At 49.8% G+C, this 27571-nt stretch overlaps 1 protein-coding gene across 1 annotated transcript in view; it reads left to right on the forward strand.

Annotated features, from left to right (window-relative positions):
• COX10 (cytochrome c oxidase assembly factor heme A:farnesyltransferase COX10) overlaps positions 1-27571 on the forward strand; it is a 76954-nt gene extending 49383 nt beyond the window's left edge. Inside the window, exons 5-7 of the mRNA XM_088523464.1 lie at positions 455-525; positions 15875-16107; positions 27094-27571. Of these exons, the coding sequence (XP_088379590.1) occupies positions 455-525; positions 15875-16107; positions 27094-27536 (747 nt within the window). The 3' untranslated portion in view covers positions 27537-27571. The remainder of the gene's footprint in view (positions 1-454; positions 526-15874; positions 16108-27093) is intronic.

The raw sequence follows: 27571 nt of genomic DNA on the forward strand, positions 1-27571 counted from the left end.
AGAGCTGGTTGATTTTGGAGGGCGGGTTGTGGGTTCTCAGAAGTTGGATGATGTTGAAAAAATGCCCAGCAGCCGCAGAGCCCCGCGAGGTCTGTGCGCGTTGACGTGGACTGGGGCAGAGCTGTCCCCACGCGTACGTGCACGTGTGGGAGCGCGGAGGGATGGAAGCTGCGTCAAACACCGGAATATGGAACCACGCTCCGCTTCACCTGCTCAACTCCGGGGCACTTGGACCAACTGTTTGAGTCCTGGGGGTGCGTTTCCTTTCTAAGGGGATGCCAGAAATATTAACGGAGACTCTGCAAGCTCAGTGAAAGGAGTTGGCCAGTTAGTTGTGTCTCTGAACCTTCAAAAATAGAGCAGAAAAGTCCCTGTGAACACGGGTACTACCTGGCACGCGTGGCTTGGTATCCAGCATCTTCTCATTTGGATTCTTCCTTTTTTTTTCTTGCAGTTCTTTGAGGTTCCCTTTGACTCCAATATGAACCGGACGAAAAACAGACCACTGGTGCGGGGACAGATCAGGTAAGGCCCTAATGCGTCTCCAGGCTTCCCTCTCCCTCTCCTTCTCCTCCACATGAGGGAGAAGAGGCCCTTGGAAGGCTCTGAAGGAGCAGCTCTCTGCTCTGATACGTCTTGATGCTTCGGGCCGTTCTGTGTGGAGTTTGTGTTATCCGTTGTCCTCTGAACTGCCAATTCCTCGGGAGAGCAGCAGCACTGCTCGTGTCGCCCTGCTGCAGGGGAGCAAAACCTGGCAGCGAGTAGTTACATTCCACTAAACTTCTGCATTAGTTTCTGCTGATAAAACTGCAAAATTTCACATCTTAAACAAATTCCAGATCATAGAGTGGATCTTTTTCCTATGCCCATTTGTCTGTTAGATCGCACATATTCATTTAATTCCCTGAAAAAACTATTTGGAACCCATTTCCTTTACAGTTTTATAAATTGTCCCACTGAGGTCCTGTTAATGATCACCTGAGCAGAGAAATGTTCTCCTTTGGCTGTTTTGTGTGGTACCATGTGGTCTTTTGTACGTATTTATTATAAAGCTGGAATGAAAACCGAACTTAACATCTTAGTAACAGAATTTTAGAATTCATCATAATTTAGCTTCTCACCATCCTGTATGTAAATGCAAGAAACCACCCAGTATTAACATAGGCTTCCCCTTAAAAAAAAAATCCTTCCGTCGCTCGGATTTCTGGATTAAATATCGGTTCAGTTTCTCAAAGGCTTGTTTCCAGCTAAGAAAACAAAACGAAAGGGAACAGCAACAAAAACTATAACTTATTTGCAAACTGAAACTGAAAGCCCAATTCATAAATGATTCAACAAACAATTTTAGTATTGCATTTCCATGATTTGAGCCAAGGATTATTTATAACAAAATTATGTTTTCCCTTAGGCTTCTGTGAACAGTTGGTCCTATTTATTTCTGTGTTTTATCCATCACCTTTGGAGGACTGAGAAAAAGAAATGAAAAAATAAAAATGTGATGGATGAAATTACAAGAAAATGGAGACAAAATAGCCAGGCGAGCCCTGGGGGTGAATTCAGCCTCCCTGTAAATACAGCACTTTGATAAAGTTGTTCCGATTTGTTCTGTGAGATGCTGCTGATTGCAGCTTCCTGCGTTGAGTGGCCTTTGAGTTTGACGTGTTCCGGGGCCGCTGCAGCGAGGGAGGCTGCTCTGCTGCGCCCTGCCTGGCTCCTCCAGCCCTGGAGGGAGGAACCCTGCGTTCCGCCATTCCAGCTCCTCAGGCATGGAGGAGATGGAGGGGATATGTTTTCTTTTATTCTTTTTATATTGTCTAGTCTAGAGGCCAAAATACAGTTCAGGAACTTTTGGACGACTCTGGATTCAGAGCAAACAATCTTTCTAAGAAGTTCCCAGCACCCTGAAATGAACTTCGCTGTCATCTGAATGCGTCGCGGGTTGGCCAAACCCTATTTAACCTATTTTTGTACTTTTTTCTTCCCCCTTTCATGTTGGCTTTCCCCACAAAATGGTGATATTGGGGACCTTGGATAGTCGCTCACCAGTCTCTCTACGTGCCTGTCAGCAGCAGCCCTTAAGTGACTGATGCTAAAAGCTAGTCCAGAACAGAGCAGTTGGAGAGGAGTCAGTGACACACCAGAGGCTGGTCCCTTAGCTTAGGGAAAGCATCCTGCCTGCTGAGCAACTGCCCTGTGACCAGCCCGTTTTCAAAGGAAAATGCATATTCGGGACAAGTTTTTGGTGCTTTGGACAACTGAACCTTTTGGATACCTTTCTGAGTCCTTGGAGAACCATGCGAGCCCCGAAGGTCTCCGTGTGTAGGAAAAACATTCACATGTCCCCTTCTCTGCTAGTGCCCGACCACTGTCCCCAGACGTGTGGCAAGTGGCACCTGATGTAGCTCATCAACCGCTTGCCTTGCAGCATCCTGTTTAATTTGTAGGGAGCTCAGGGATAAAGAACATTTTCCTTTGAGCAGTGAGACGTAACCGTCCGCCCACCCGCCCGTCCTCCCCGCTCCCGTCCTGCAGGTCTGCCCTGGGAAGCTCTCAGAACGCTCCTGGCGCTTGAGCAGCTGATGCTGCTGATTTGCCCGGGAGGGACTGGGGCTTTCACCGTCGCTGGCCGGCAAAATTTGGACGCTCTTGCGCCACATCCGACTTGGCCGAAGCGCTGTCGGCCTCCCCGAGTGCTCTGAGGCCTGTGCTTTAGCCCCTGCTTTTTATAGAAACAGATTGAATTCTCCCGCAGATTAATTTTAATAAACATCACGCCGTAGCGGCGGCAGCTGAGGGGGCTGAGCCTGTCGGGTGCCGAGTGTCCGATCCGTGACGCTGGTGGCAGCGACGGCGGTGGTACCCTGGCGCGCAGAGAGAGGCCCTTTCCGTGAGCCTGCGGTGCCGCTGGGTTTGCTCTGCTGAGCGCTCACAAAAACGTCGTAGTTGCACAAGAATGGCTTTTTGTCCAAAAAAAAAAAGGTGGTGCGGAGGTGGCTTTCCATCTTAGTCATCCAACAGTGTTTTCTAATGACGGACCCATGTGACCATGGTCCAGGTTGTGGTTCCACAGGGTTTATGCAGAATACACCTGCATTCTCCTTGTGCAGAATGTTTGCACTCTCAAGCTGGCTCTTCCTAGTGCATTTGAAGAAGTTTAAGTCTCTCAAGTTGGAATAAGAAGCTGCAACACTGCATATGCCTCGGAGGTTTGCAAAGAAAGAAACCTGGAAGTTGTTTCGAAAATCTTTTCCCTGGAATCCTATAAATCTCCTCACTTAACAAAGCTCATGGAGTGCATGTGCAGGAAACACCAGCTTCCTGCATGCCTTGGCCACTGCAGGGTGTTATTGCAATTAGTGAAACTTGTGTCTTGCTTTTCCTACTCGTGGGCACACATGAGCAAGGGTTGGCATTGGGCAGGCTAAACTCTAAGCCAAACTCTTGAAGAATCAAACCCAAAAAGAGTTTCAAAGCTCTGTCTCGCTGATGGGCTCATAGTTATGAGCAATTGCAAATCCGCAGCTTGGAGGGTACTGGACTGGTAGAGGAGCACCCGGTCCTGGGCCCTCCGTCCTTACCGGGGCTGTGTAGCTACCGTTGCCCTTCCCAGCCGGCAGCTGCTGCGAAGCCCTGAAACTTGGCCCTGCTGCAGAAAACATCCTGCCCTCTCATCGCTGCTGGCAAGTCAGGGCAATTAATTAGCTTAATTTGTTGCCCGCTGACGCTCGTGTAACCCGGGAAAGCAGGTTAGGAGGTCGCAGGGTCCGTGCTGAGCACTGGGCCAGGCTCACGGCAGGGGTTGACGCTCTCCCTACGGGGCTGGGGTGCAGCTTCGGTTCCCGTTTAAAGATTGGCCTCTGCTTAGCTGCCTGCCCGGGTCCCCTGGGTGGTCATTTCTCACAGGTTCCATCGTATTTCAGTTGAGGCAGATGTGACAGAAACGCCATAAATCTACGTCCTTTTCCAAATAATAATTTGTAAGATTTCGGATGCTCGTTCCCCGCAGGGAAACGGTCCAGTATTTTGTTTAGAAAATACCTCATTTTAAAGGGACTGCCTTGAGATCTTCAGCATGATAAAGATGTTTCTTTTTGCAGCGGGAGGCTTTCCTCTTGTTTCAACAGGGCACGATTCAAAGCAGACCCCACCGCAGCAGCCTTTCCAGGCAACTTTCATCCTGCTTGTTTGCAACCTTCATCATCTCAAAACAAGAAAGTGCCTTTTGCATCTCCCCCTGCCTCCCGCACCCTTTGGGCTTCCTGTTTTAGCCCCCAGGTTCCCCAGAAGCAGCAATTACCTGAATTTGCTCGACAAGATGTTAAAAAAGCAGCTTCTGATCTTTGACTTGTCCATGGACTTGCAGAGCTGTCGTCCTCGCCGTTTTGGGCGGCGGGGGCGTTTTTGTTCTTTCTCTCTTTCTGGCGTGGGCCACTCGGGGAGAGGCGGTGGGAGGAAACCTGAGGGCTAAAACCCAGCTTAATGAGAGCAAAACCCACATCAAAGGGTGGCCTAATGGCAAGATAAGGTGCTGACTGTGTCGCTTTCCCAGAGGGGATAGGGATGGCAGTGCTTAGATTTCAATTATCTCTTCGCTGTCTGCATGAGGTGTTGATTAAATGGGTCTAAGGTATTAGAGCCTGTTTGTAGGAGCCACGGGAAAATGGAGATACTGCCCATTAGCCCCGATCAAGATGCGCATGAGCAGGACATTGCAGAGCTCTAACTGAGCTCGCTTGTTCTGGAGGCGGCCGTGGGGTTGTTGTAGGGGTTGTTCAGCGCCGCGTTCGGGTTGTTTTGGCCGCGAGCAGAGCGGCTCCCCGCGCGCCGACCAGCCCTCGAGCCCCGGCGGCGGCGCGAGGGAGACGTGTCTTGGGCAGCAACTATTTTATTTACAAATGCATTGAGGAGGACGCAGGATTGCATGGAATATTATGTTATAGATCACACCATAAAGGAGCGGGAGCCTCCACGGAAAATTGCTGCCCTTGAGTAGCAATAATATGTCCATGCCCTTTGTATAGAGGAGAGTTTTTTAAAACTTTTTCCCCTGCAAGTTTGTAAAATACAGATCTGGAAGGAATCATTTTAGATGAAAAATCCAAATAATATTGAAGACCCAAAATACAACTGTTCTCCCCCTCCCAAGCTTGGCCTTGGTGCAGCATCCTGGGACACAGCGGCCCTGGTCTAGATACTCTTGTCTTTTAGAGGGGAGATGTGATTTTACCTTGTTTTCCCAAAAGTGTTTATTTTTTTTCCCCGAAGTGTTCAGTTTTGCAGTATGGAAGAGGAGCCCTAAATTCCAGTGTCCATTCAGAGATGGAGCCTCTGAGGGGTCTGTCCGCAGAGCTCCGGGCCGGGGTCACATCCTCCTACTCCTCCCATCCCTGAGCCTGGGGTACCCAGCGGTGCTGGTGGGCGGGAGGGCACAGTGCTGGGCTCGTCCCCATGGACACGGCAGCCCCAGGTCGTCTCATGCAGCGGGTTGCGTTGAGGTGCCGGCCCGAGGGCAGAAAGCAGCAGCTGAAGAGCATCCTGCAGGGTCCTGGAGCGGTCCGTGGGGATCCCACGCAGGGAAAGCGCTGCCAAGGGAGCTGCAGGTGGCAGGGACCATCTCCTCCCATTGCCGGGTGGCAGGCTCATTCGCTCTGTTGCTCTTCCACCAAACAATGTCCAAATCCCGTACATCCCTCTGCTGCAGAGTGTTGCTTCTTGTCCTGCTCTCTCTGGATGAAGGGAATGGCTAATTTCCCTCATTTTCATTGCTTCCAGGAAAGTGTGTACAGTTTGTGGTCCTGTCCTTCACAGTCTAGAGTGGCTGGGTGATCCCTTTTTGTGAGAAGAGGTTGACAAATACTCCAGAACTTGAGTTTCCTCCATGTAATGAGGCAGGGAGCCAGCCTGAGGCGTCTTCGCCCACTGCTTTGCACACGTTGGCTAAGGTTGAGCAGAAGCACATGTTGGAGCCTATTCTATAATCGCCCTAAATCACAGAAAAAACATGTCTAGAGAGAAGGTATTACTCGTTCTGTTTGTCAGCTGGTCACGGGCTCTAAAAATGACTAGAGAATCGAGTTTTTAAGAGAAAATGAATGGATCGCTTAACTGCCATGCTGTAAGGTTATGTTTGTTAGGTTAAAGAGGAGGATTTAATTTAAATATTATGGGGGCCATTTTTCAAATTTACTGTAGGTTGGTCTTGTAAGCACTTTAACAAAATATTTACATTTTCCTGGCTGCGGGGAAGCTGTGAATATTGTTATTCCAACCCGTTCTCCTGGCTAGCAGGGCCGTGCGGCGCGGAGGGCACTTGGGGCACCTTGTTGTGATTAACGTTCTGGCCAGTTTAACAAATGTAATAGGAGCGTAAACATTTTAAAAGTCCAGGTCCTTTTCATTTTTAACTTCTTCCTCCAAGTGGAGTTTCTGCTTAATACCAAAGGGTAGTATGTATATATATATATATATGTGTGTGTGTGTGTATGTGTATGTTTGCTTTGGTCCCAAGCTTGTGAACCTGTGCACAAGGAAAGCCCAGATCCTGAGCGCTCTGCACAGAGCTGCCCCGGTGGAAAGGAGAGCAGGACAAGGTTAGGAGACACACCATGATGCAGGTGTCTTTTGCCCTCAAACTCCAGTTTTTCCTTCCCCTCTTGGGTTCAAAACCTTCTTGCTTTGACTTAGCGGAATCAGAGCATCTTTGTGGACAACTGCAGCCAAATGAGTTGAGTCCATTTTGATGCCTGCAAGCGTAACAGAGAGACACATCCCTTTTAAGATGAAGTGATTCTTTTAAAGCAGCTTGCTTGTTTATGGTCCTTTTAAGGTCCCTGGCTCTGGGAAGGACTCAGAACATCTGCAGCTCAGATTGGTTCGAAGCTCAGGAAACTAATTGCCTCCAATTTGGTTAAAATGCAGTGCCAATTACGCTTTTCAATCCTCACTATAGGTAGCCGTGATGGGAAGGGTTGGAGCTCTATGCATGGGTTATTTCTTCTTCGGGAGAGCAGTGGTTTGACACAGAGATGGGATATTTTATCCTCATCCATGCGCTTTTGGAGCGGGACAGGAGGGAGTGAAGCCGGAGCTTGGCTTGCAGGGGAGCAGCTCCGTGGGGATTTCCAGCCCGTTCTGGAGGTTCATCCCTCACGGAGCTTTGTTGCCTTCCTTGCTGGGACCCAGGTTCCTCTTCCCTGAATCCGCGGGTCTCATCGCCCAGCTGAGTCACTCAAAGCCACTTCCAGTGGGTGCCCCTGCGTTTACCCTCCAGACAACAGATAGGCATTAGTGACTCAAAAAGGGGCAATTCATTGCAAAGGGCTTTGCATTTTAAAGAGGTTTATTTGAAGCAGTCAGGGCTGTAAACCCTTTATGGAGAGGCACAACACTCTAATGGCAGCCTAAACCCCTTATTTAAGTGTGCTTAAATGCTACCCATTAACCCTGCTCTTTAGGCTGTTGAGGAGCAGCATTCCAGTTTCAGACCTCTCTTTTTTTCTGAAGGTAGTTCCTCCTCAGTTCAGATGTTGTATTACAGGTTGTTTTTTGAACTTTCCCGTAAGGGTTTTTCTGTGTTTGTATTGTGCTTGTTCGTTTTTTATTACACTTGGGAAGAGATGCTGAATATCTCTGACCTCGTGATGACTGAAAACTCACTTACAAAACCCCATTTAGAAACATGAGGGGGCAGAAGCTACACCAGTGGCCTCTGGCCATGGTAAGGATGGCTACAGGGTTAACTCCAGGTAAAACCCTAATTCCCGTGGCATCTCCCGCTGCAGGGCGCCTTTGGGGATGAGACCCCACAGGAAGATCTGCGCAGGCCTCGGGCTTGGAGTCACAGGGCAGAGGCTGAAATAAAGACAGGAAGATGAAACTGCGTCTTTACCTGGACAAAGTTAAATAATTCATTAAAAACAAAACAAAACAACAACAACAAAGCCTTCTTAAAGCACTGTATTGTTTGTATTCGTTCCTCTTGTTGCAGGATTGCACTCAGCCTGTTTTTATAAATGATGGTCAAGCAAAATTCTGCTGTTTTGAGTTGCTGGGAAGGATTTGAATTCCCAATTCAAAGTGTTATTTCACTTTACGTTTTAGTTTTACACTAAGCCACCCTCCAGCCCTGGTCACAAGTCATGAACTTGCTTGCATGACTGAGAGCGCATAAACGAGCGCCTAGTCAGAAAGTTTTCTGTGTTTTTTTTTTCTGTCCTTGAAATAGTGCCGTTTGTGCTCATTGATAGAAACCGTTCAGCTGACTGAGGTTCTGGTGCTTTAGCAAGATTCAGCCTGTGGCAGCAAGGTTTTGGGGCCCTTCGTAGCCTTCCGTCTCCACGTGGCTGTGGGGACGGCGCAGGTTGCTCGTGATTCCCGGCGCTCGCGGCTGGTCGGAGCCGGCTCCGCGCCGCAGGCAGAAGCGCTTCCAGCAACCAACCCATCCTGCCGCTGCCCTCCTTGGAGAGACTCCTCTCCGTGGAGACTAATCACATCTGGAATCGGATGTTGTAGCTGAAGATAAAAATGTCTTGTTGGTCGTTCTTCATAAAATGAGGTGTGCTGGGAGGAACTCCTAGGTGGGTACCATAGCAGGTCATCACGTAGCCCCACGGAGTTCAGATCTCAAGCCTGATCTGGGATGGTTTTTCTATCAGGAACCATCCCCTGTCTCACTGTAGGACTCCTGCAGAGCTGAATCTGATGTTTTCTGCAAAAAAAACAGTGTCGTTTCAGAGGAATCGTCACTGACGAAGCTGCTCATCCAGACAGTGTTGTTCCAGTTCCGTTGCTGTCGTTGTTTTTACTGTATAACTTTTACAGCTGACAAAGGCCACGAATGTGGCTTTTATTACTGAAGATATAAATATGCAGCCTGGAAGGATTTGTGTGGAAAGTTAAAATTTAATTTCACTGCTGGTAGATTGCCATAATTTAGTTGTCGGCCGTGACTGCTGATTGGTTTTGAAAGCTTTTTTGCCTTATTTTAAATTTGGAAGTTATGAGAATGGGGTTTTGCTTTCTAGCCTTCTATCAAAAGTCTTTTCAGAGAAGCTGCTGTTGCTATTTGAGTCAAAATGTGCCTTTTACAGCCTCGTGGCTCCTTCGTTTTTGTGGAATCAGCTGCCTTTATGGTACTGGTGCCAGAAGACAACTCCCTTGCTGGTTCCAAACGTCTCTGTGCCTGGGGAAACAGAGCTAGAAGTTACCCAAGCTCAGTGCAGCGCGGCAGCACCCTCAGCTCCTTGTTTCTTTTCCATCTCCAGGGCTCGTGGGATGTGACTGTACACGGTGACCTCCGGGGTTGACAGAGTTGTCTTGGTTGATCTCCAAAACCTTCTTGGGTGCTGATCTTAAAGTGGAAAGAAAAGGAAGTCCCTGGCTGATGCCGAGGAAGGTGACCAAGTTGTGACTCGGGATCCTGATAGTCGTGATGACCTGGGGCTGGTTGGTGGCAATTCCTGGCTGCAGGAATTAAAATGATGCCAGGAGATGAGCAAAACTTGGGTGAATCAGCAGCTGCAGAGCATGAGGATTTGCTGAGCTGGGTCAGGTGTGTTTGTCCCACAGGTTGCTATGTGGGTTCCTTCATGTGGACTTTGATGCCCATAAAAACTGTCCAAAGGAAGCCGTGTGTGTGTCCGCTGCTGCAGCCTTTCTTTGTTGCTTTAAAATGTAAGAAACTCAGACTGATGCTTTTTTCTGCATTGGTAAATGGATTCGGAAACCTGGAAGAAGTTTGAGGAAGAGTGTGCTGGTGACTAGTCTGGAGGTGGTTTTAGTACCTAGAGATTCCAGAAATAATAAGCAACATGTGATGCTTACTCCTGATATCTGATCTGAATTATATTTTTGGAGCAGTATTAATGCACTCGACTCGTATCTCAGACGGTGATGGTAAAACAAGCTCTCAGAGATGAGAATCACACCTGTGTGCTTTGTGTGCCAAGTAACTTCTGGGGAGCTTCCACCGTTTTCGGTTATCATTCGAGACTGTTTTAGACTGATCCTCCTCGTATTGTGACAAATCGTTTTGACAGTAGATGCAGGTGAAATTCTCATCCAAAGTAACAGTGCTGAGATTCATCTTGAGTCATCAGTCTCACCTTTCTTGTCTCGGCATCCTTGACACATCCCCGCAGATCATTAGGACGTCGATGATAATTCAGTGCTGTTTCTGTGGCTGGGAGCGTCGGGACGATAGATCTGAGGGAAGGACACGTGGAGGAGTTGGTGGATCTGTGTTTCGAAAGAAAATTCTTCTGATAGTTTTCTGTCCAAAAGCTATTTTTGACTCATGAAAGATGTAAGTAATGTTGCAGTTTAATTAAGGGAGGATTTGCCATCTTCACAATCCCATGTGAAGGAAAGGACGGGTGGCTTCTCCTGAAGGTGGAAACAACTCTTAGTGTGTCCAGTCTCACCTTGTGTTCCCCCATTTTGTGGCTTTTTTTGTGTAAAACACACAAAGAGTGACTAAAGGAGGTCCCCAAAATACAGTTCCTTCTCGGGTGCAGCTGCCGGTGTCGCGCGGAGCCCTGATGAGCAGACGGGCTCGCGGTGTCTCCATGCTCCGCGCTGTGGCGCGGGGCTGGGCGGCTGCTCGCGACCCTTCCACCTCACGCACGGTCCGGCCTCCCGCTCCGCCCCGGCCTGCCCAGGGCAGGCTGCCCTCCACGGACGGTGTCCCCAGCCTGCCGGCTCCAGGGACGCTTGTCCATAAGGTCTAACACAAAAGGCCAAGCACGATTTTTAACCTTTGAATCCATTAAGGTAGCCTGGGTGTTGTTGCAGCAAAACAACACATCTATTTTACCCACCTTTAGTTTGCTGTTTAGAAGTGGATGATGTTTCTATAGGAAGTTTCTGACAGACTGGGAGAGGAGAGAATTTGTTTTACTACCTTTTATACCAGGCTTTGAATCTGATTTTTAAATATAAAACACTTAGTTTTCACCTGAAAAAATCCACAGGCAGCTTTCAATGGACACTTACATCCAGGGTTACGCTTTTATGTAAATGTACTTGGTGAGCCCAGGTTCCCATTCAGACAAGGTCACAACTTCTAGTTCTTACACATTTATGTAACATCCAAACACAATCTGTGTGCAAGTGCTGGTCACCTGAGTGCCCCTATCCACCGTTCCCGGAGGCTTCGCATCCGCGTTGGAGTGGACAGGGCGGCGCAGCCGCAGAGCTACATAGAAGCCGTGGAGGCCGACAATGGAATTTTCCCAGTTTCTGAGTATCGATAGGTTTTCAGGAGGGAGTTCTTCTAGTTTCTTTTTTTTTTTTTCTTCCTGAGCACAATTTTCTTTCCTTCTTTTCTTTTTTCCTACCTTTTCTAATGCTGCATTTTGTTCTATAAGGCTTTGGCAGCCATCTTCACAAAATGTTTTGCCAAAGATAGTGTAGGAAAGCATGTATATTGGTGAGAATATTGATCTTTAAAGACATTAAGCTTCCTAATGCTGCTGTGGAATAGGTAAGATAGTACATTAATTTTATAGATGGGCAAATGGGTTCATTTGTTTCCCCTCTCAGTTTTTCCATGTAATGCTGTGAGTCAATAAGTACTATTAGCCATGACTCCGGAGCCTATTAAATAAATATCCTTCATGCACGTGTGCGTAAGATCATTGCAGAAGTGTAACCAGCCCCTCTGGAAGGGGTAGACGCAGGGATGTACGATACTGCCTGTGGATTAAAGGAGCCTGCTGTGTTGCCCAAAGCCACTACAGCTGATACGATGGGAGAGGGTCTGTGCGAATGCCGGCGGTTGCACAGGCAGACGGAATTTCACCTGGGTGGGATTCCTCCTGCTCGCACCCCCTTCCCGCCCCACCGGCGCCGGGCTGCCCTTGAGCAGCTCTTCCCAGACGGATGAGCAGCATCTGGAAACCCTCTGCGCCAGCTCCGAGCTAACTGGGTGGAAACACCGGCCTTTCTTCCTCCTCCTCCTCATCATCTTCTTGGACCCTTTTGGTTGAGTGTGACTGGCGAGGCTCCATCTTGGGTGAACTCGGTGGGAAAAAAAAAGTCAAGCAATTTTCTTCAGGTCAAGAAGGAGTTGGGGTTTTTTGAGCTAAGCCCTCTCATAAACTTTTAGTTGAATTTGAGTGTCCTTTGGGGATATTAGTGGCCATATGTCGGCATATACATTCTCAATAAAGGAGTGAAGGGGCATGAGGCGGAGCTGTCCCATTTTGGTTTTCCTTTAGGAAGTGTACCACATGGTCACATACTGTGTATTTTTGAGCTAAAATTTGGAGAGAACTCAATTGGCACTTGTGGTATTATTTTCCAGAGTCTGACTTTAATCAGCCAAATAAGTGAAACCAGCTCCTCCCAAGAATCCATCATAAAACCCAGTTTCTTACTCAGTCTGCTTGCTTTGTGAGCTAGCTCTTTGGCCAGTTTTCCAATGGATTTTTTATTCCCATGGGAGCAATTCCCTTAGCATAAGTGAACGCCCAAGTGAGCTGAGGCTTATGCAGCAGTTGCTGTCATCAGCCAGGCCTAACTGTGTGGGATGGTCTAAGGGTGAAGGAGAGAGCAGAGATCACACAGCTGCTTTGGACCATGACTTGTCGTGACCACCACAAATGACCACCAGAGTGACCACCACGTCCAAGCACGGAGATATCCCATGCTCATGGTCTCCTGGTGTTTGGACTGCACATCGGGCTGCATCGTGGCATGAGTTTGTAGGGGATATCGGGATGACATTGCGATGGGGCAAATCCTGCTCCAGAGCCGCATCGCAGCCCTTCTCCTGATCCTGCAGGAGATCGTGGCTCTTCTGTGCTGCCGATGCAAGATGCAGATGCCCTCATGATGGGGCATGCGTTGAATCAGGGAACCTCACCCAGTGCCTGGGAATTTGGAGAGATCTGCTGTAAGGATGGAGATGTGGTGGGTCTTAGAAAACATTCACATAATGGGCCCTAAAAAGACCACAAAATATTAGAACTCAGTGCACCGCTTAAGCTGCTGTGATTTAAGCTCAAGGATAGTCTTGTCTTCAGTGACTTCTGGGATTTTAAGAGGCACGAAAACTGCACCAGTCATTGAAATCTCTCTCCCTTTTTCTCCAAGTATTCTCTCTCTCCCAATGGAGAGTCACTCATACTTCTATTAGACCTTGCAAAGATGATGTATTAGTGTGAAAGTGAGTAAAATTCTCCACATGGATCCCCAAGAAAGCAAGGTCCTGGTTTTGCACTGCAGTGTCTTTGTAATTTTGGAGCATTTTATGGGGTAGAAATAACAAATCTGAGCCATTAGATCACAGTTTGAGTTTCTGATCTCTGCTGGAGCTTTGTTGCAGGCACTTACAAGTCAGACCATTATTTTTCTAGGAGAATTTTACATTTCCTTGATTTATACGGAAATGCTAGTTAATTAGAGAGAAACAGAAAGTGCAATGATTTCTAGATATATAAAAGTAGTATGGTTCAGCTGCTTTTGAGGAACAGCTATCATGAATGATTGATGCCCTCCTCTGAGGTTGTTAGGAGTATCACAACCAATAATCTAACCCTCCTCAGCAACTTCCCTCTGAGAAAAGCAAAAATGAAGAGACTGAGAGAGGAAAATGTGCCCACAAAGACCCATCTTTGGAGCTCTGAGTCACGTGCCTTCACCTGTCCGTATTGATCAAGGCGTGTTATTTAAAGATGCTTCGGGGAGATGCCTGGTGTCGCGCTGTCCGTTTGTGCCGTTGCTGCTGCAGGTGGGGAGCGTGGGAGACGTGTGGCACAGCCGGCAGCTCCCTGCCCGCAGCCTTTTCCTCTCCCTTTCTGCACGGAGAAGAAGGAGGGGCTGGCAGCGGGTTTTTCCCTGAACGACCCAGGACATGAAGCATCGAAGTGGAGAGATGGGGAAGAGCCTTCACTCTTGACTAGCGAGGTCAAACAATTGACTCATTGCGCGAGGTCAAACCATGTCCTCATTTATGTCCCTGCGCCCCGCAGGAGCACATGTAGGGAGCATAGTCCCATAGGGTCAAGCTGTTTTTTTGCCTCCTCAAGAGGATTGGAATTATGTAAATCTGGGGTTAGTGCCCTGTGACCGTATGTTTTTGTTCAGGATTCAACCAAGATGGATTTATCTAACCAAACCCAGGCAGACTTCGGCTGCGGAGGGGCAAAATCTCAGCAGTTCAGCACTTGTAGTTGGCGTTGAGACACTTGGCTGTGCTGCTATAAAAGAGCACATTGAACTGTAAAACCCAAGGGCACGATGCTGTGCGCTCCCGTTGCCCATAGGGCTCAGGAAAGCAGTCTCCAGTTTTATGCATCTCGCTGCCGATGGATGGCAACACGTACCCCAGCTATATTTGTAATATATTAGTAACACTCCGTAACGCTGAAGCAAAGCGTAAATATGCTCAGTGCACGCTCTCTTACTGAAAATCCATTGATGGATTTGAAAGCTGGATAAAATGCTGTGTTTTGTTGACACAGTCAATCCAATGCAAGTAGGAGAGGGGTCTTTAGCACATAATTTGCTCATTTTGGCTCTTGGGGTAATTTGTCCACCCAGTCTAGGTCTGGCAAAGGTTGCAGAACTCAAAATTCCAACACCAAGATTCTTTGCTGAAAAGAAAGCAACTGGTATGTTAGAGTTAAAGACTTGGCCGTGATCGTAACATACAAAGGCTGCATAGTTTTACAGCAGACAAGATGTGTAAAGTTGAGGGTCATGCAGAGAAATGGGCTGCAAGCACGTGAATTTGCCACCTTGTATGGACGACTAAAAGTGTGTGTTTAGCTGTAGGGGTTATTAAAAGCAATTCAGTTAATGGTGTTTTCCTCCCCCACCGCCGGTCTCGTGTTATTGCTCTCAGTCCCATTTAATACTCTTGTCGGGTTGCAGCCGTTGCTCTCGTGCAGAGATACCTGTGCCAGCAGCCAACGTGTTTACGGGATGCAGGGGAGCACGAACGCACGTTCCTTCGAGCTGCATCAGGTCGCGACGGTGACGTCTGGTTTTGCCAGCGAAACAAAAAAATCCTTGTTCATCGCAGTGGGACGTTTATCGCACAGCTAATTAGCAAAGGTTTGCAAATGGCCTCGGCTGCTTTACACTGAGCTGAGCGGGAACATCCAGCCCCTGAGCTTTGCTTGCGTGCGGTAGAAATCAGCAGAAATTATTCATGTCCTTGTTGCTTGCTGCTTGCAGCCAAGCCTAAATATCTGCAGCTTATTGCAGTTTTGCCCAGAAGGTGATGAGTTTTAGCTTGGGTTTTGTCCCCATGGCAGTTTCAGCGTGCTACCCTTGCTTAGCCCAGTGCAACAGGTAAATGGGAGTGCAGAAAAACTCAGGCATTTCTCAGTAAATTTCAATGAAATACATATATTCCTACTGAGGTAATTTCAAAATGATTGAATATATGCGTCTCCTCTTCAGTGCTTCCTCATTTTGTGTCTCATTCTGCTGTATTTTAGTCAAAGGACTCACTGCAAAATTGCAATCAGTTACAGGCGGGATGAGCTGTGACCCTTCTCATCTGCTCCGAACCCGGATGCTTTTTCCAGTGTTCAGAACTCCCGGAGATGAAAACCAAAGTGAATGAGAAGAGTCTGCTGGAAACGCCCCCTCCCCGAGAAGCTTGTTTACCCAAAGAGCTGAAATTCATTTAGTTAATGCTGTGGTGGCAAGAAAGAGTCAGCAATTGCAATTCTGCAGCCGCGCTGCCTTTAGCTTTTTTAAAAGTTTTACATTAGTGCGGAAGTCAAATAGGAACATTTGGGCTGGACAGGGACTTTTTGGTTAAAAAAAGAAGTAATAATAATTAAAAAAAGCAGAATTGCAGCCTGTGCTGCCGTCTGTGCAGCTCCAACCCACGCCCGTGTCACGTCTCTCTCCGCAGCCCGCTGCTCGCCGTGGGCTTCGCCGCCGCCTGCGCCGTGCCGGGGATCGCGCTGCTGACGCTGGCCGTGAACCCGCTCACGGGCGCGCTGGGCGCCTTCAACATCTTCCTCTACACGTGCTGCTACACGCCGCTGAAGCGGGTGAGCGTCGCCAACACGTGGGTGGGAGCCGTCGTCGGCGCCATCCCCCCCGTCATGGGCTGGACGGCGGCCACGGGCAGCCTGGATGCGGGTGAGTAACCGCGCGGGCGAGAGCGGCGGTCGGCGCGGCCGGGGGTGTCTCCAGTCACCTTCCCAAAACGCCTCCTCCATAAACCCATGGGTTATCTCAAATCGAAGTTTGTAGGACCCAGTGTTGCTCCAAAACCCAGCGCGTTCCCCCGTTTGCAGCGCCGAACTCACCGCTGCAGCACCCATAGGAGCTGCATAAGGCGCTGCATAGGAGCAAGCACAACATTGTAGGGACAAAAACATCAGCTGATTAAAAAAAATGTGTCCCTATCAAATATGTGCTTAGGTCACCTTAAGAAAGACTAAAAGGGAAGCACTATGTTAGGAAAAGGGATTCCCATGAAAGAAAACAGTGAGCGATTTATGGCTTAAGAACATAGTAAGTTAGATGCAACTTTGAGTCAGGAGCTTTCAGCAGGAAAATGCCCAGATGTGTTTACTCCTGTCTTTCCTCATGGCAGAAAATACCCTCCAATGAATTTATTGGGGTGTTTCTTAATCGCGTGCTTTTAAACTCTGAGCTATAAATGCTGCTTTCCCCCCACCCCGCTCCTTGAAAAGCAGACGACGATTTCTATTTTAGTAACTGCAAACTGGTTTTACATCCCTCATAAAACTCTGATCTCTTCAACAGCTAAACGCTGACACAATTAGAGCTTGTTTCTCCTGCCAGCTAGAAACTGAAGAATCAAAGTAACTCTGCAAAGTTTTGTTCCAGAGAAACTCATGAAGTTGGGTTAACAGGTCTGTTAAGGATTTTTTTTTGTTAGCACACACTCATCCCACAGTGTGGCATATTTAAGACTTGAATACCGCTTCCAGCAACAAGCCTGTTTGTTAGACAGATGCCGTAAGAATCTGTGCAGACGCCCCAGCCCAGCGCTGTGCGCGTCGCTGCGCCCCTCCTGAGAAGGTTGGGCTGAGCTGGCCACGTACAAACGTTCTGATACACATCTAAACCAGGGCTTTTTTTTCCCTTTCTGTTTTAAATTGGGTGCACTACTCCTTTACAACCTGTATATTTTATTTATGTCTTTGGAAGTTCATTTTATATTTAGACATACGTGGTGTGTAGGTATGTGCGCAGTGCCTCGTGTGAAGGAGCGCGCATCAGGCCGCATTGGGAGCTCTCTAAAGAGAAGAGAGTGACTTAAAGGCACAAAATAAGTGCTTTGAAAATATTATATATGTAAATGATATAAACATATAACAATATTAAAATATTAAAATATATGTTTTAAGAACTGTATCACTGCTATCAGATTTTACACCTTACAGTGTTCAAGCATTTTTGTGTTGGCTTCAGCACCTCCTTGCCTGGTTGATGCTGGCAGATTGCCTCTCACGGGCCCTTGCTCCACCTGCAGCATGAAGGGGGAGAGCTCCAGTCCCCAAAAGCAGCTGCTGGAGTAGCTGCCCCCATTGGTGTTCCCGTGGCCTCTCCCTGCTCAGGACACCTGAGCTGCTGCAGTAAAGCCCATCACTAGGGTCATCAGCTGCCCCTGTAGACCTGCTGCTGAGTTTGCACATGGGCCTTGGTGCCAGCTCTGCTGCCCGGGGATGATCCCGGGAATGGTGCAGGCGGTGGAGGATGGTGCAGCACCTGTGGGAGCATCTGCTCACCTGAGCCCAGGATCTCAGTGCGTTGCAGTATTAAAAAGAACATTAAAAAAGAAACAAATAGAAGGAAACCACCGCATTATCAACCAAAATTTGTCATGCCAAACGTTCTGTTACTGTGAAGGAAAAGGGTCCAGCACCTTGCAGAATCACACCCAGTGTGAGTGTGAGTGTGTGCACACGTAGCCCATGCACAGCAGCACAGAGCCTGACCCCTTCTCTTACCTGTTGCCTACAGTTGCTTAGCTCATTAATAACGTGTAATGAGCTTGGAGACTTGAGTTTTTTTAGATAGAGGTGTGAAACTACATTTGCACCTCGTTTAAAAAAAGACTGATTATTCCACCCCGTAACAAAGAGGAGGGGGAAGGAAGGCGGTCAGAGAGCTACTGTTCTCATTAGGCTCTCAAAGGTTCTCACAGCTCAAATGGTGGCTTTGCAGCTCACGGTTTATTGTGGATTTTGTCTCCTTGTAATTGTACAGCACTCGCATTGTTTTGCATGTTGCTGCTTTTAGGGAAAATAATCTTTCAGTGGAGACCCTTAATTACCTTTGCAGGGGATAACCAAGTGTGCGCCCTGGTGTTTGCCCTCGGGTGGCCCTTGCTGCAGTCACCGTGTAGCAGAGGCTCGATAATATCCCATGGCCTGGTCCATGAACGGCGTCCTGAGATGCTCTTGGACATTTGGTAGAGTCCAAGCTGATTCCCGTTTTTCTCATCGGGATGTTTCCGTTCAGATGGGAGCTGCCTCGGATTTGTTTGTCTTTGGCATGTTCATAACTTTGTTGTTTCAGGAGTTAATGTCCTAACATCTTCCCGCATGAGATGCAAGCATTGCATGTTCTGGGTTAAACACCCAGGGCTCTTTCTAGTGAAGCTTGTATTTGCCTGTATTTATTATATGATACATCTCTTGCAAATTTGACAGCGGTTCCCAGTGACGATTGCTTCCATTCCTGGCCCTAATAGCTCTTTATTTCCACACTCTGAAGCCTGATTGAGCATCCTACCACCAACCCGGGATTTTGTGCCAATGTAATTCAGGGAAAACACATTTCAGAGGAGGAAGATAAGGTTATCTCCGGGAAGAGGTGGAATTCTTTGTTGTGGGTTTGGGGGGTTCTTTGTGTGTCCTGTGTGTGTTTTTAATGGCAGCTGTTTGGAGCTGATGAAGGATGTGGAATGCTAACATTGCCTCGCCTGGGGAGCCCCGCGCAGGTGAGATGGTCAGAGGTGTGTGATAAATGCAGTTTATCACATGGCTATCGCCCCCCTCTCTGGGCTATCTGTGCAGGGTTGGCTTCCTTGGAAGTGGGTTTCGTGGTTCCTTTCTGGCACTGTTTATTTCCAAAGCCTTTTGTTTTTGTTGGAGTGAAGCTGGGTGCTCAGATCGTTCCTTCTGATTTTATGAAAGAAATGCACTTAAAGTCTAAGGTGATAGTTTAAAGACAGAAGAAAGAGGGAAAACTCGGCGGAGTGTCCAGGTTTGTGTGAGATTTTCCTTCTGATGGGAGCCACGTGTGTCAGCAGTCGTGTCCATGACCCAGTGCAAGCGAACCCGTGCGTATCCTGCAGCACACGCATCTTTAGGAAGCAGCCGAGCGGTTTGTTTTGGCCTTCAAGAGCACATCTGTACCCAGGCCTTAAGTCACACTTGTGCTCCTGGCCTTCCTCCTTAGCCTGGAGCTTCTCAGAAACGTTTGCTGTCCACTCGAACCCCTCGTTTTGGGTGCTCGAGTCCATGGTAGGTGCTTCCGAGCGCACTGCCCCGCGTGCATCCTGCTCTCCTCCCTTCACCTGCCTGGGCTGGGGCTTCATCGTGGCCGGCAGCAGAGCCGCGGAGCCATGGAGCACGGAGCAATGATGGAATGATGAGGGAGCGATGGAAGGATGGAGCGAAGGAGCAATGATGGAGTGAGGAGCAATGATGGAGCGATGGAATGATGGAGTGATGGAGCGATGATGGAGCGAGGAGCGATGATGGAGCGAGGAGCAATGATGGAGCGATGGAAGGATGGAGCAAAGGAGCGATGATGGAGCGATGGAAGGATGGAGTGATGGAGCGATGATGGAGTGAGGAGCAATGATGGAGCGATGGAAGGATGGAGCGAAGGAGCGATGATGGAGCAATGGAAGTATGGAGTGATGGAGCGATGACGGAGCGAGGAGCGATGACGGAGCGTTGGTGGAGTGAAGGAGCGATGATGGAGCAAGGAGCGATGATGGAGCGATGGTGGAGCGTGCCGTGATGATGGAGGGATGGAAGGATGAAGCGATGGAGCGATGATGGAGCACAGGAGCGATGCTGGAGTGAAGGAGCGATGATGGAGTGTGTCGGCGCTCGCCCAAACCGCCCGGCTAGGTGGAAGCAACAGGCCGGGGTCCTCAGCGTAACGCGCTTATCAGCTGAGGGGTTTCTTCTGCATAGGTGGCGGAGCAGATAAGAGCCAGGCCGGCACGGGAAGCGCCGCGGTGGCCCCGAGCCACGGGTCTTACTGCACCAAAGCACCTTTATCTCCGATGCTCTGCTCTCCGGTCTCGCTTTCCTGAAAGACATCTTGGACTGATTTTCATCCGTTCTCCCAAATTTAAATAATTCCTGGGGCTACAGGAATTTATAGGCTACGGATCCATTGTAATCAGGGGCAGGCTGATTTCTCAATTGCCGTCGCTTTGTAATTCAAATTGGGTTGCGGGCAGACATTAATTATGGCAGCCAGCATCTATTTACAAGTGGGGATTTAGAAATGGGCAGTTCTTATCGGCTGCTGACATTTGGCAGATGGATGGGCTTAGTAACAACAACAGAGAAAGAGGCAGGACGGGGAGAAGTGGGGGGTCTGCAGCCCAACGTGGCGCTTGCCGGCGGCTCTCAGACCTTCCCCGATGCTGCTCTCGTCTGCCAGGAAGCAACAGCTTAATTGCAGGCAAAAGGGGCTCAGATTGAAAAAAAAACCCTAAAAGCTGAGACAGAGGGACAGTATGGCTATGCAGCCGTCCTAAATTTAGCTTAAAAGTCAGCAAATGATTTTTAGGGTGTTTTTTTTTTTGCTTGTTTTCCGTCTTCACAGGAGAAAAAGAAGCGGTGGTTGCACCGTTGGGGCACCTAAGAGCTCTTTGAACGTAGGAAGGTCTGGGAATTCCACCTTGCCTGACAGGCTGGCCTTATTCCTGGCGTGCAGCACGGGATCGCTCAGGTGGATGGTGCAGGTGGTTTTTAATCCCCCCGGCCTTGGTGGGTCCCTGCAGGGAGCAGGGCTGTTCCTCTCCCTCCACCGCGTGCACGGAGCAGGCCGCGCCGCCTGCGCCTCCGCTGCCCGTCTGCAACACCAGGCGAGTCTGACAAGAGAAAAACAGACTTGTGTTTCCACCGAGAGCCTTTTGGAGGTAGTAACCCGCCGTGATGTGCGGGCACCTGGGTACCTGGCTGCACAGCACTCGTTTTCTCACAGCCCGGCTCCCCACTTCGCAAGGCAGCGCCCAGGAACATCTCTCTGCCCATTTCCCTGCTGTCCCTTCCTCTCCTTCACCACCCTCCGCTCCTCAGCCCGTCCGCCTGCAAGAGAAACAACTGTTGAAACCTGTGACCATGGAGCTCCCTAGGCTGTTCTTTCCCTTTTTCCGCAGCGTTTTCCTCCCTTCCCTCTGTCCAGACAACCGGCTGGCCCTGATGGCGCCAGTTCTCGCTGGGGCTGTGGGTGCCGGCGCTGGCGGCAGCCCCGTCGTCTGCGCAGGAGCGGCCTCGCCGAAAGCCTTGGGGAAGGGGCCGTCTCCCTCGTTCTGCTCCTCTCGAGGCTGCCCCAGCCGCCCGCGGCTCCACCGGCGCCATCGGCCGCGGCCTGCGGCAGCCACACGCAGTCCTGCAGGTTCCCTGGTACCTGAGGATGATCCCTGGTGGAGAGTGAGACGTGAAGTGGGGAGAGACCATCCCCGTGCGACTCCCAAATACAACTGTAAAAATTAAACAGGTTTTCCCTCGGGAGAAGTTTCTATTCCGGCAGTATCCTGAACGCAGGAAAGCTGAGGCCGATGGATTGACCCTAGTAGTTATTTTCCCTCCCTGAAACTAGGTGAAGGAGGGATGTTAATTATGGCTTGTCCCAAAAAAAGAAAATTCTATTGCCACGCAGGTCAAGCAGTATTTGTATTTGGGGTCAGAGCAACCATGGTTTGGACGGGCTCTGCAAAAGAAGCTTTTGGGTGTTTAGCACCAAATCTGCCACAGGTCCCAGTGTGATACTGCTAGAGACTTAAAAAATCATTCTTTGCATCCAGAATTGCTGCACATTGAGAAATTGCCAGAGGAAGAAGCTGCATTAAAGCAAGCACAAAAGCAAAGGTAGGAAAGAAAAGGCTTGGGGGCTGCATCGAGGCAATCCTGGCTAGTGCCACATGCTGCAAAAATCGCTCGGGACCTCAGGGAAGGACGTGCTGCTCCGTCTGCGCTGGTGTCCTGGAGAAAAGGAAGGGGGGAAGAAACACGAAGCCTCGAGACTCGGTCGCCCACAAGCAGGTGGCTGCAGCTGCCCCAGCGCTCTGATCTACCTTGTCTGGGTTAAGGAGGGGGAATTTGTTGGACATCTTTTATCTGCGAGGAGCCGGCTGGGCGCCGTCGAGCGCAGCCGTGTGCGGTCGCTGCCGACCCGCGGCGGCGGCGGGAGCCAGGCTCATCCCTCGCCTAGAGACAACGCGACGGCGCGGTCCTCTAATAAGGCAGCGAGCTACCAAGGTCTGGAAATAATTTTAAAATTCCTGCGCGTTATTCAAGGCAGAAGAATTACTAAAATTGTGCTTTAAGCAAAACGGCGTTCGTAGGTTGCCAAGGCAGTAAACACCAGCTTCGGGAAATGCAATAAGATTTCAACATCTGTTTTGGAGCTGATATTTTAACCATTCTGTGTTTATTTTAATGCCTGCTTGGCCCCTTCCCAGGCAGACAGATGCAGGACCAAAGGAAAGACAGGAGGAGGAGAGTGAGCCTGCCCTCAAATGAATGCCACGGATCAGCTTCTCCCCTCCACTTTATTATTATCATTATTATTAGTAGTAGTAGTATTTATTAAATGAAGAGGTGTTTTCCCCATTAAATGAAGAGGTGTTTTCCCCATCTAGAGCTTGCAAGTGGCCCGGAAGTCTCTGCATTCCGTAGGCTGCGCGTGCTCCAAAGAGCCGCGGGGCCGATGCCGGGAGCCCCACGCTCCTCATCCCGGGATCGCGGGGCCGATGCCGGGAGCCCCTCGCCGTGCGGGGCCGGGCCGTGCGGACGGGTCCCCTGCACCTGCGCGAGCGGCTTCTCTGCGGCGACTCTCAGCCCAGCGCCTGCTGCGGCCGGGGCCGTTCCAGGGGGATCCCGGGTGGCTCCAGGGTTTCTGAGCTCACATTGCTTCATGTGAACGAAGCGCTTTGCTCAGCACCGTGCCCGGGCAGATTCCCGATGGATGCTGGCTTAGCGGCCCGGTATTCCCACCGTGCCAGGGTGGGCAGGAGTCACTCAGGGCGCTCGCGGTGGCCAACGGAGCTCCTCGGCTCTGGCTGGCTGAGCCGTCTGCCTGGGTGGAGAGGGCCAGAAGCGGAGGCCACCCGGCCACGGTGCGCTGGGTGGCCAGTGGAATGGCCAGCATTCCTGTCACAGAATCCCAGAACAGCTGAGGCGGGAAGGGACCTCTAGGGATCATCCAGTCCAACCCCTGCTCCAGCAGGGACACCCAGAGCACGGGGCCATCTGTGCCCATGTCATGAAAACCCCCTTCCGATGGTTTCCGTGGCCAGGAGGCCAAGGATGGAAGGGGACAGGCCTCAGCGTTGCTCAGCAGGCGGAGATCTGGGCCATCCAGCACACAAGGTTACCATGTTGTTTATCATGGACCATTCTGCCATCTAGAATGAACCTCTGACGCATACATGGCTTTAAAAGGAATTTTTTAATCAAAGTTTAGAGGCAGCGTGGCCTTCCTGACGCCCTGAAGGACCCAGCTTTGCAGGCGGCCCCTGTTACTCAGGCAAGCAGCCTGCTAAACTCTTCCACATTGCAAGCCCAGTGTCACTGGTGCCCTTTGGATGTCTTGTCCCACAAGGGTTGTCAAGGCTTGGCCGGTTTTGTTGAAGCTTAAAACATCTTGCTAAGCAGTTTCTGGGTGATGGCAGAATTTAGTGTCTTGCTTGCTTTAGGAAACATGAAATTTACAGGACTTCAGTCTTTTACTAGGTAAAAATCTATTTGAAAAGAGGAATAATCAAGATTTTCTGCCTTTTTCTCTCCAGTTGACATTTTGGCTTCATCCGAGATATTAAAAAAAAAATCTTAGCTTGTTCTGCCTTATGACAAAAGATGTATTACTGCTATTTAAATATTTTTAAATTAATCCAAGGAAAATAATAGTAGCTTAACCTTAAAATTCACGATGAACAGTAAAATCTGTCGTTTAACACGGAAGCTGTAGGTTCTCCACTGGTTTGGAACTTCTGAGATGATTTCAGGCAATATAGGGCAAAGATTAAACACCAGGATCTCAATGCGAAACCACTTTATAACAGAGAACTGCGCCAGAGGATGTGCCAGCTCCTAAATTACCTGCTCTGAATTAGGACTCTGCAGAGAGAAAGGAGATTTGCTTTGCTCAGCCTGAGTTCCCAAACGGGTGGGAGCCACACGGGAGAAGTGGGTCAGGCTCTGTAGTCTTTGAACCATGTAATTCCCCGGAGCTGGTCTCTGTATAACATGGCTTAAAAACACTGCTGACCTGATCGTGACGTGGTTAACATCCATCGGGCAACTAAAGACTATTGCAGCGTCTGCTCCGGCCTCGACAAGGGCCCTCGTTTGGGCTCTTTTGCTGCTGAATGGCACTAGAGCACGTGCCGCGCTCTGCAGGTCAGCGGTCCCAACACGACACTTCAAAACCTGCGGCAGGCCGACCGCCTCGGCCAGCGCAAAGGAAAACACGGGCTGTCCCGGGCACGTGGGAAGCTCTCAGAAAGATCGGGTCAGGTCCAGTCCTCCTAATGGTCTATTAAAGTGTTTTAACTTCTCTGTAAAAATATCAGTTATCTCAATGGTTGCAACGTAAGTGGAGCTATTAAACTGCAGAGGCTGGCGTGTGAAAACCAGCGCTTTGCAAAAGGGAAGCCAGACTCGAGTGGTTTAGCCTGTCTGGTTACATTCAAAAGTTTCACCAGATGACTCCTCATTATTATTATTACTATTTTTAATGGCGTTGCACTTAGCTGTTAAAGGGCTTGGTGTGTTTGAGGCTTGGGGTGTGTGCCGAGCTGGCCCGCGCCCGGCGCTGGAGCGAGGGCAGCCCACGCTGCGGCCGGCGTGGGCTGCGCACGGACACGTTGGCCCCAGCTGCAGCCCTTCCTTTGCCCCTGCTGATGGAGAGGTGCAGCTCGCCTTCCCTCAGGATAGCAAAAGTGCCAAGGTGGTGCCTGTCAAGCGTGTCGCCTGCAGAATATTCCCATCGTAGGGTTATCGAACTCGGTATCTTGCCTCTGGTGATACGTTCCACAGGTAGAGGGAAGCGCTAGGGGATGACGGATTGCTAGAGCGTCTTGCCTGGCATTTGTCCTCGTGGCAGGCACGCTGATCCCTGATTAAGTTTTATTTCAGTTCTTCCCCCCGTGGGTTTCAGCAGAGCTGAATCAAGTCCCGTTTTGCTAGGGTCAAATTTTGCTGGCCCTGGCCACGATTTCATGAAATGATTAGTGATGCACTAAGCATCCATCCCCTGAAAGTCGGACTTTAAGATGGTTCAAACTGCAAGATTTGCAAACATCTTGGGCCATACGAAAATCACCGCTGATTCTGTAGCAGGCAGCATGGTTCTGAAAGCTGCTTCCCCTCTACAACGGCATCTCCTTATCTCCGTAATCAACTTCCAGAGCAAGGTACTCCCCTTTAAAAAGTGATGAGACAGGGTTTTATCCTCGTAATTTATCTTATAGGCAACTGGAGACTTCATGTTTGTTCAAGTTGGATGGGCCATTCCTTCCCTGGTTGATAAGGGAGGGCAAAAAAAAAATGTCTTTTGCACGCATAGGTGATGATTGTTTGTGTCGCTGTAGCATTGCATGGTGCTGCCTAAGACGAGAATGAGACACGCCCAGCCCTAAGGAACATTCAGCTGAAACAGATGTAGATGACAGGAACCACAGGGGAGTTCAAAGAAGGGAGTGACTTGGCTTTCACTGCAGTTACAGTCTGAGCAGTCACCAGGCAAGAAGTGAGACTCTCGGGAAGAACTGAAAGACATTAACCCATGTGGAGATGCACATTGCCATTGCTGTTTCCATGAGGTGATGAAGAAAATGGTAGATTCTCAGCTGCATAAGTAAGTTCCCAGAAAGAATGAACTCATGGAGGAAGGAAGCTGCAAAGAAAGTGTTAAGGCTGGAGCAGAGTGTTTGGGAGCTAGAGAAACAAAAGGAAAATCCAGGAATGCTCATAATGTGGAACAGCCTTGGGGGATTTTTGTGTCTTCAGACAAAATTAGCGAGCGCAGTTTAGTCTGGGGGCCTTCCTGAAGCTTGCTGAAGTCAGCGTAACCTCCCCCTGCCTTGATGAACCTTGTGCCTCCTCCTGAGGCTACCTGGAAACCTGAAAAATGTGGTGCTCTGAGAGCTCCTCTTAAAATTTACAAGTAGCTTGCCCGTGTGAATGGAGTTATGTGATCAAATTATTTTGAAGTGGCTGGAATTGCTTTGAAGAAATGAGGCATTCTGGATCTTCTGGCACCTCATTTGTCACTCCTGATGGTTCTGCTGCCTCCCGGCAGCCTGGGCTCTGAGCGCTCCAGCGCCGCGAGCGCTTCCCTGTCTCCACACAGGGAGCAGGCAGCAGTGCTGGCCACGCTCCGCACTATCAGGGTACTGCCATTTTCCCAGTACTCCAGAGGATGCCAACTTACCCTCCTTGACTTTCCATGTTTCGCTGAGCAGAACCCCCTATTTCTGGTTAATGCCATCTGTGTGACATTCAGCTCCATCCACTGGCTTTTTTCTTCTCGGGATGCACCAGCTTGGGCACCTGGGAATGCAATCTAGAGACTCCTGGGAAAACAGCGTCTTGCCCAAATTCTGCCTTGATCCCTTTGACCTTCTCTCAGGCGGAGACTGCGTTAGTGCAGAGAGTGTTGGCATGGGCTCAGCCACTGAGGCTGAGCGCTAGGGAGAGGTAACACTGTGAAATGCTTTCCAAATTAAACCAATTCTCAGAAAGAAGAACCATGCACCCCCCGTGTGAGTTAGAGCCTCCCGGAGCCCCTGCGCAGGTCCCTGGCTCTGGCCTTGCTCGGTGCGCGCAGCGTCCTCGCCGTGGCCCCGCTGGGCACCCTAACGCCTCTCCCCTTCTCTCGTTTCCGCTGCAGGTGCGATGCTGCTGGGAGGAATCCTCTACTCGTGGCAGTTCCCTCACTTCAACGCGCTGAGCTGGGGGCTGCGGGAGGACTACTCGCGCGGCGGCTACTGCATGATGTCCGTGACGCACCCGGCGCTGTGCCGCCGCGTGGCCCTGCGCCACTGCCTCGCCTTGCTCGGACTCTCCGCGGCGGCTCCGGTGCTCCACGTCACCACGTGGACTTTCCCCGTCGTTTCACTCCCCATCAACCTGTACATCTCCTACCTCGGCTTCCGCTTCTACAGGGACGCGGACCGCAGCAGCTCAAGGAGGCTTTTCTTCTGCAGTCTGTGGCATTTGCCCTTGTTGCTGCTCGTCATGTTCACATGCAAGAAACCTCTCCTGGAGAAGGAAGAGAAAGGCGATCTCCTCGGTGGAAATCATGGCAGGGCTGTGGAAGTTAGATTGCCTTAAATGTCAACTACTTGTCATCAGCGTGACACATCAGG

Source organism: Tinamus guttatus, unplaced genomic scaffold (genome assembly GCF_059628265.1).
Source record: "Tinamus guttatus ecotype Peru unplaced genomic scaffold, ASM5962826v1 Tinamus_guttatus_pri_ptg000188l, whole genome shotgun sequence".
NCBI classification, from domain to species: Eukaryota; Metazoa; Chordata; class Aves; order Tinamiformes; family Tinamidae; genus Tinamus; species Tinamus guttatus.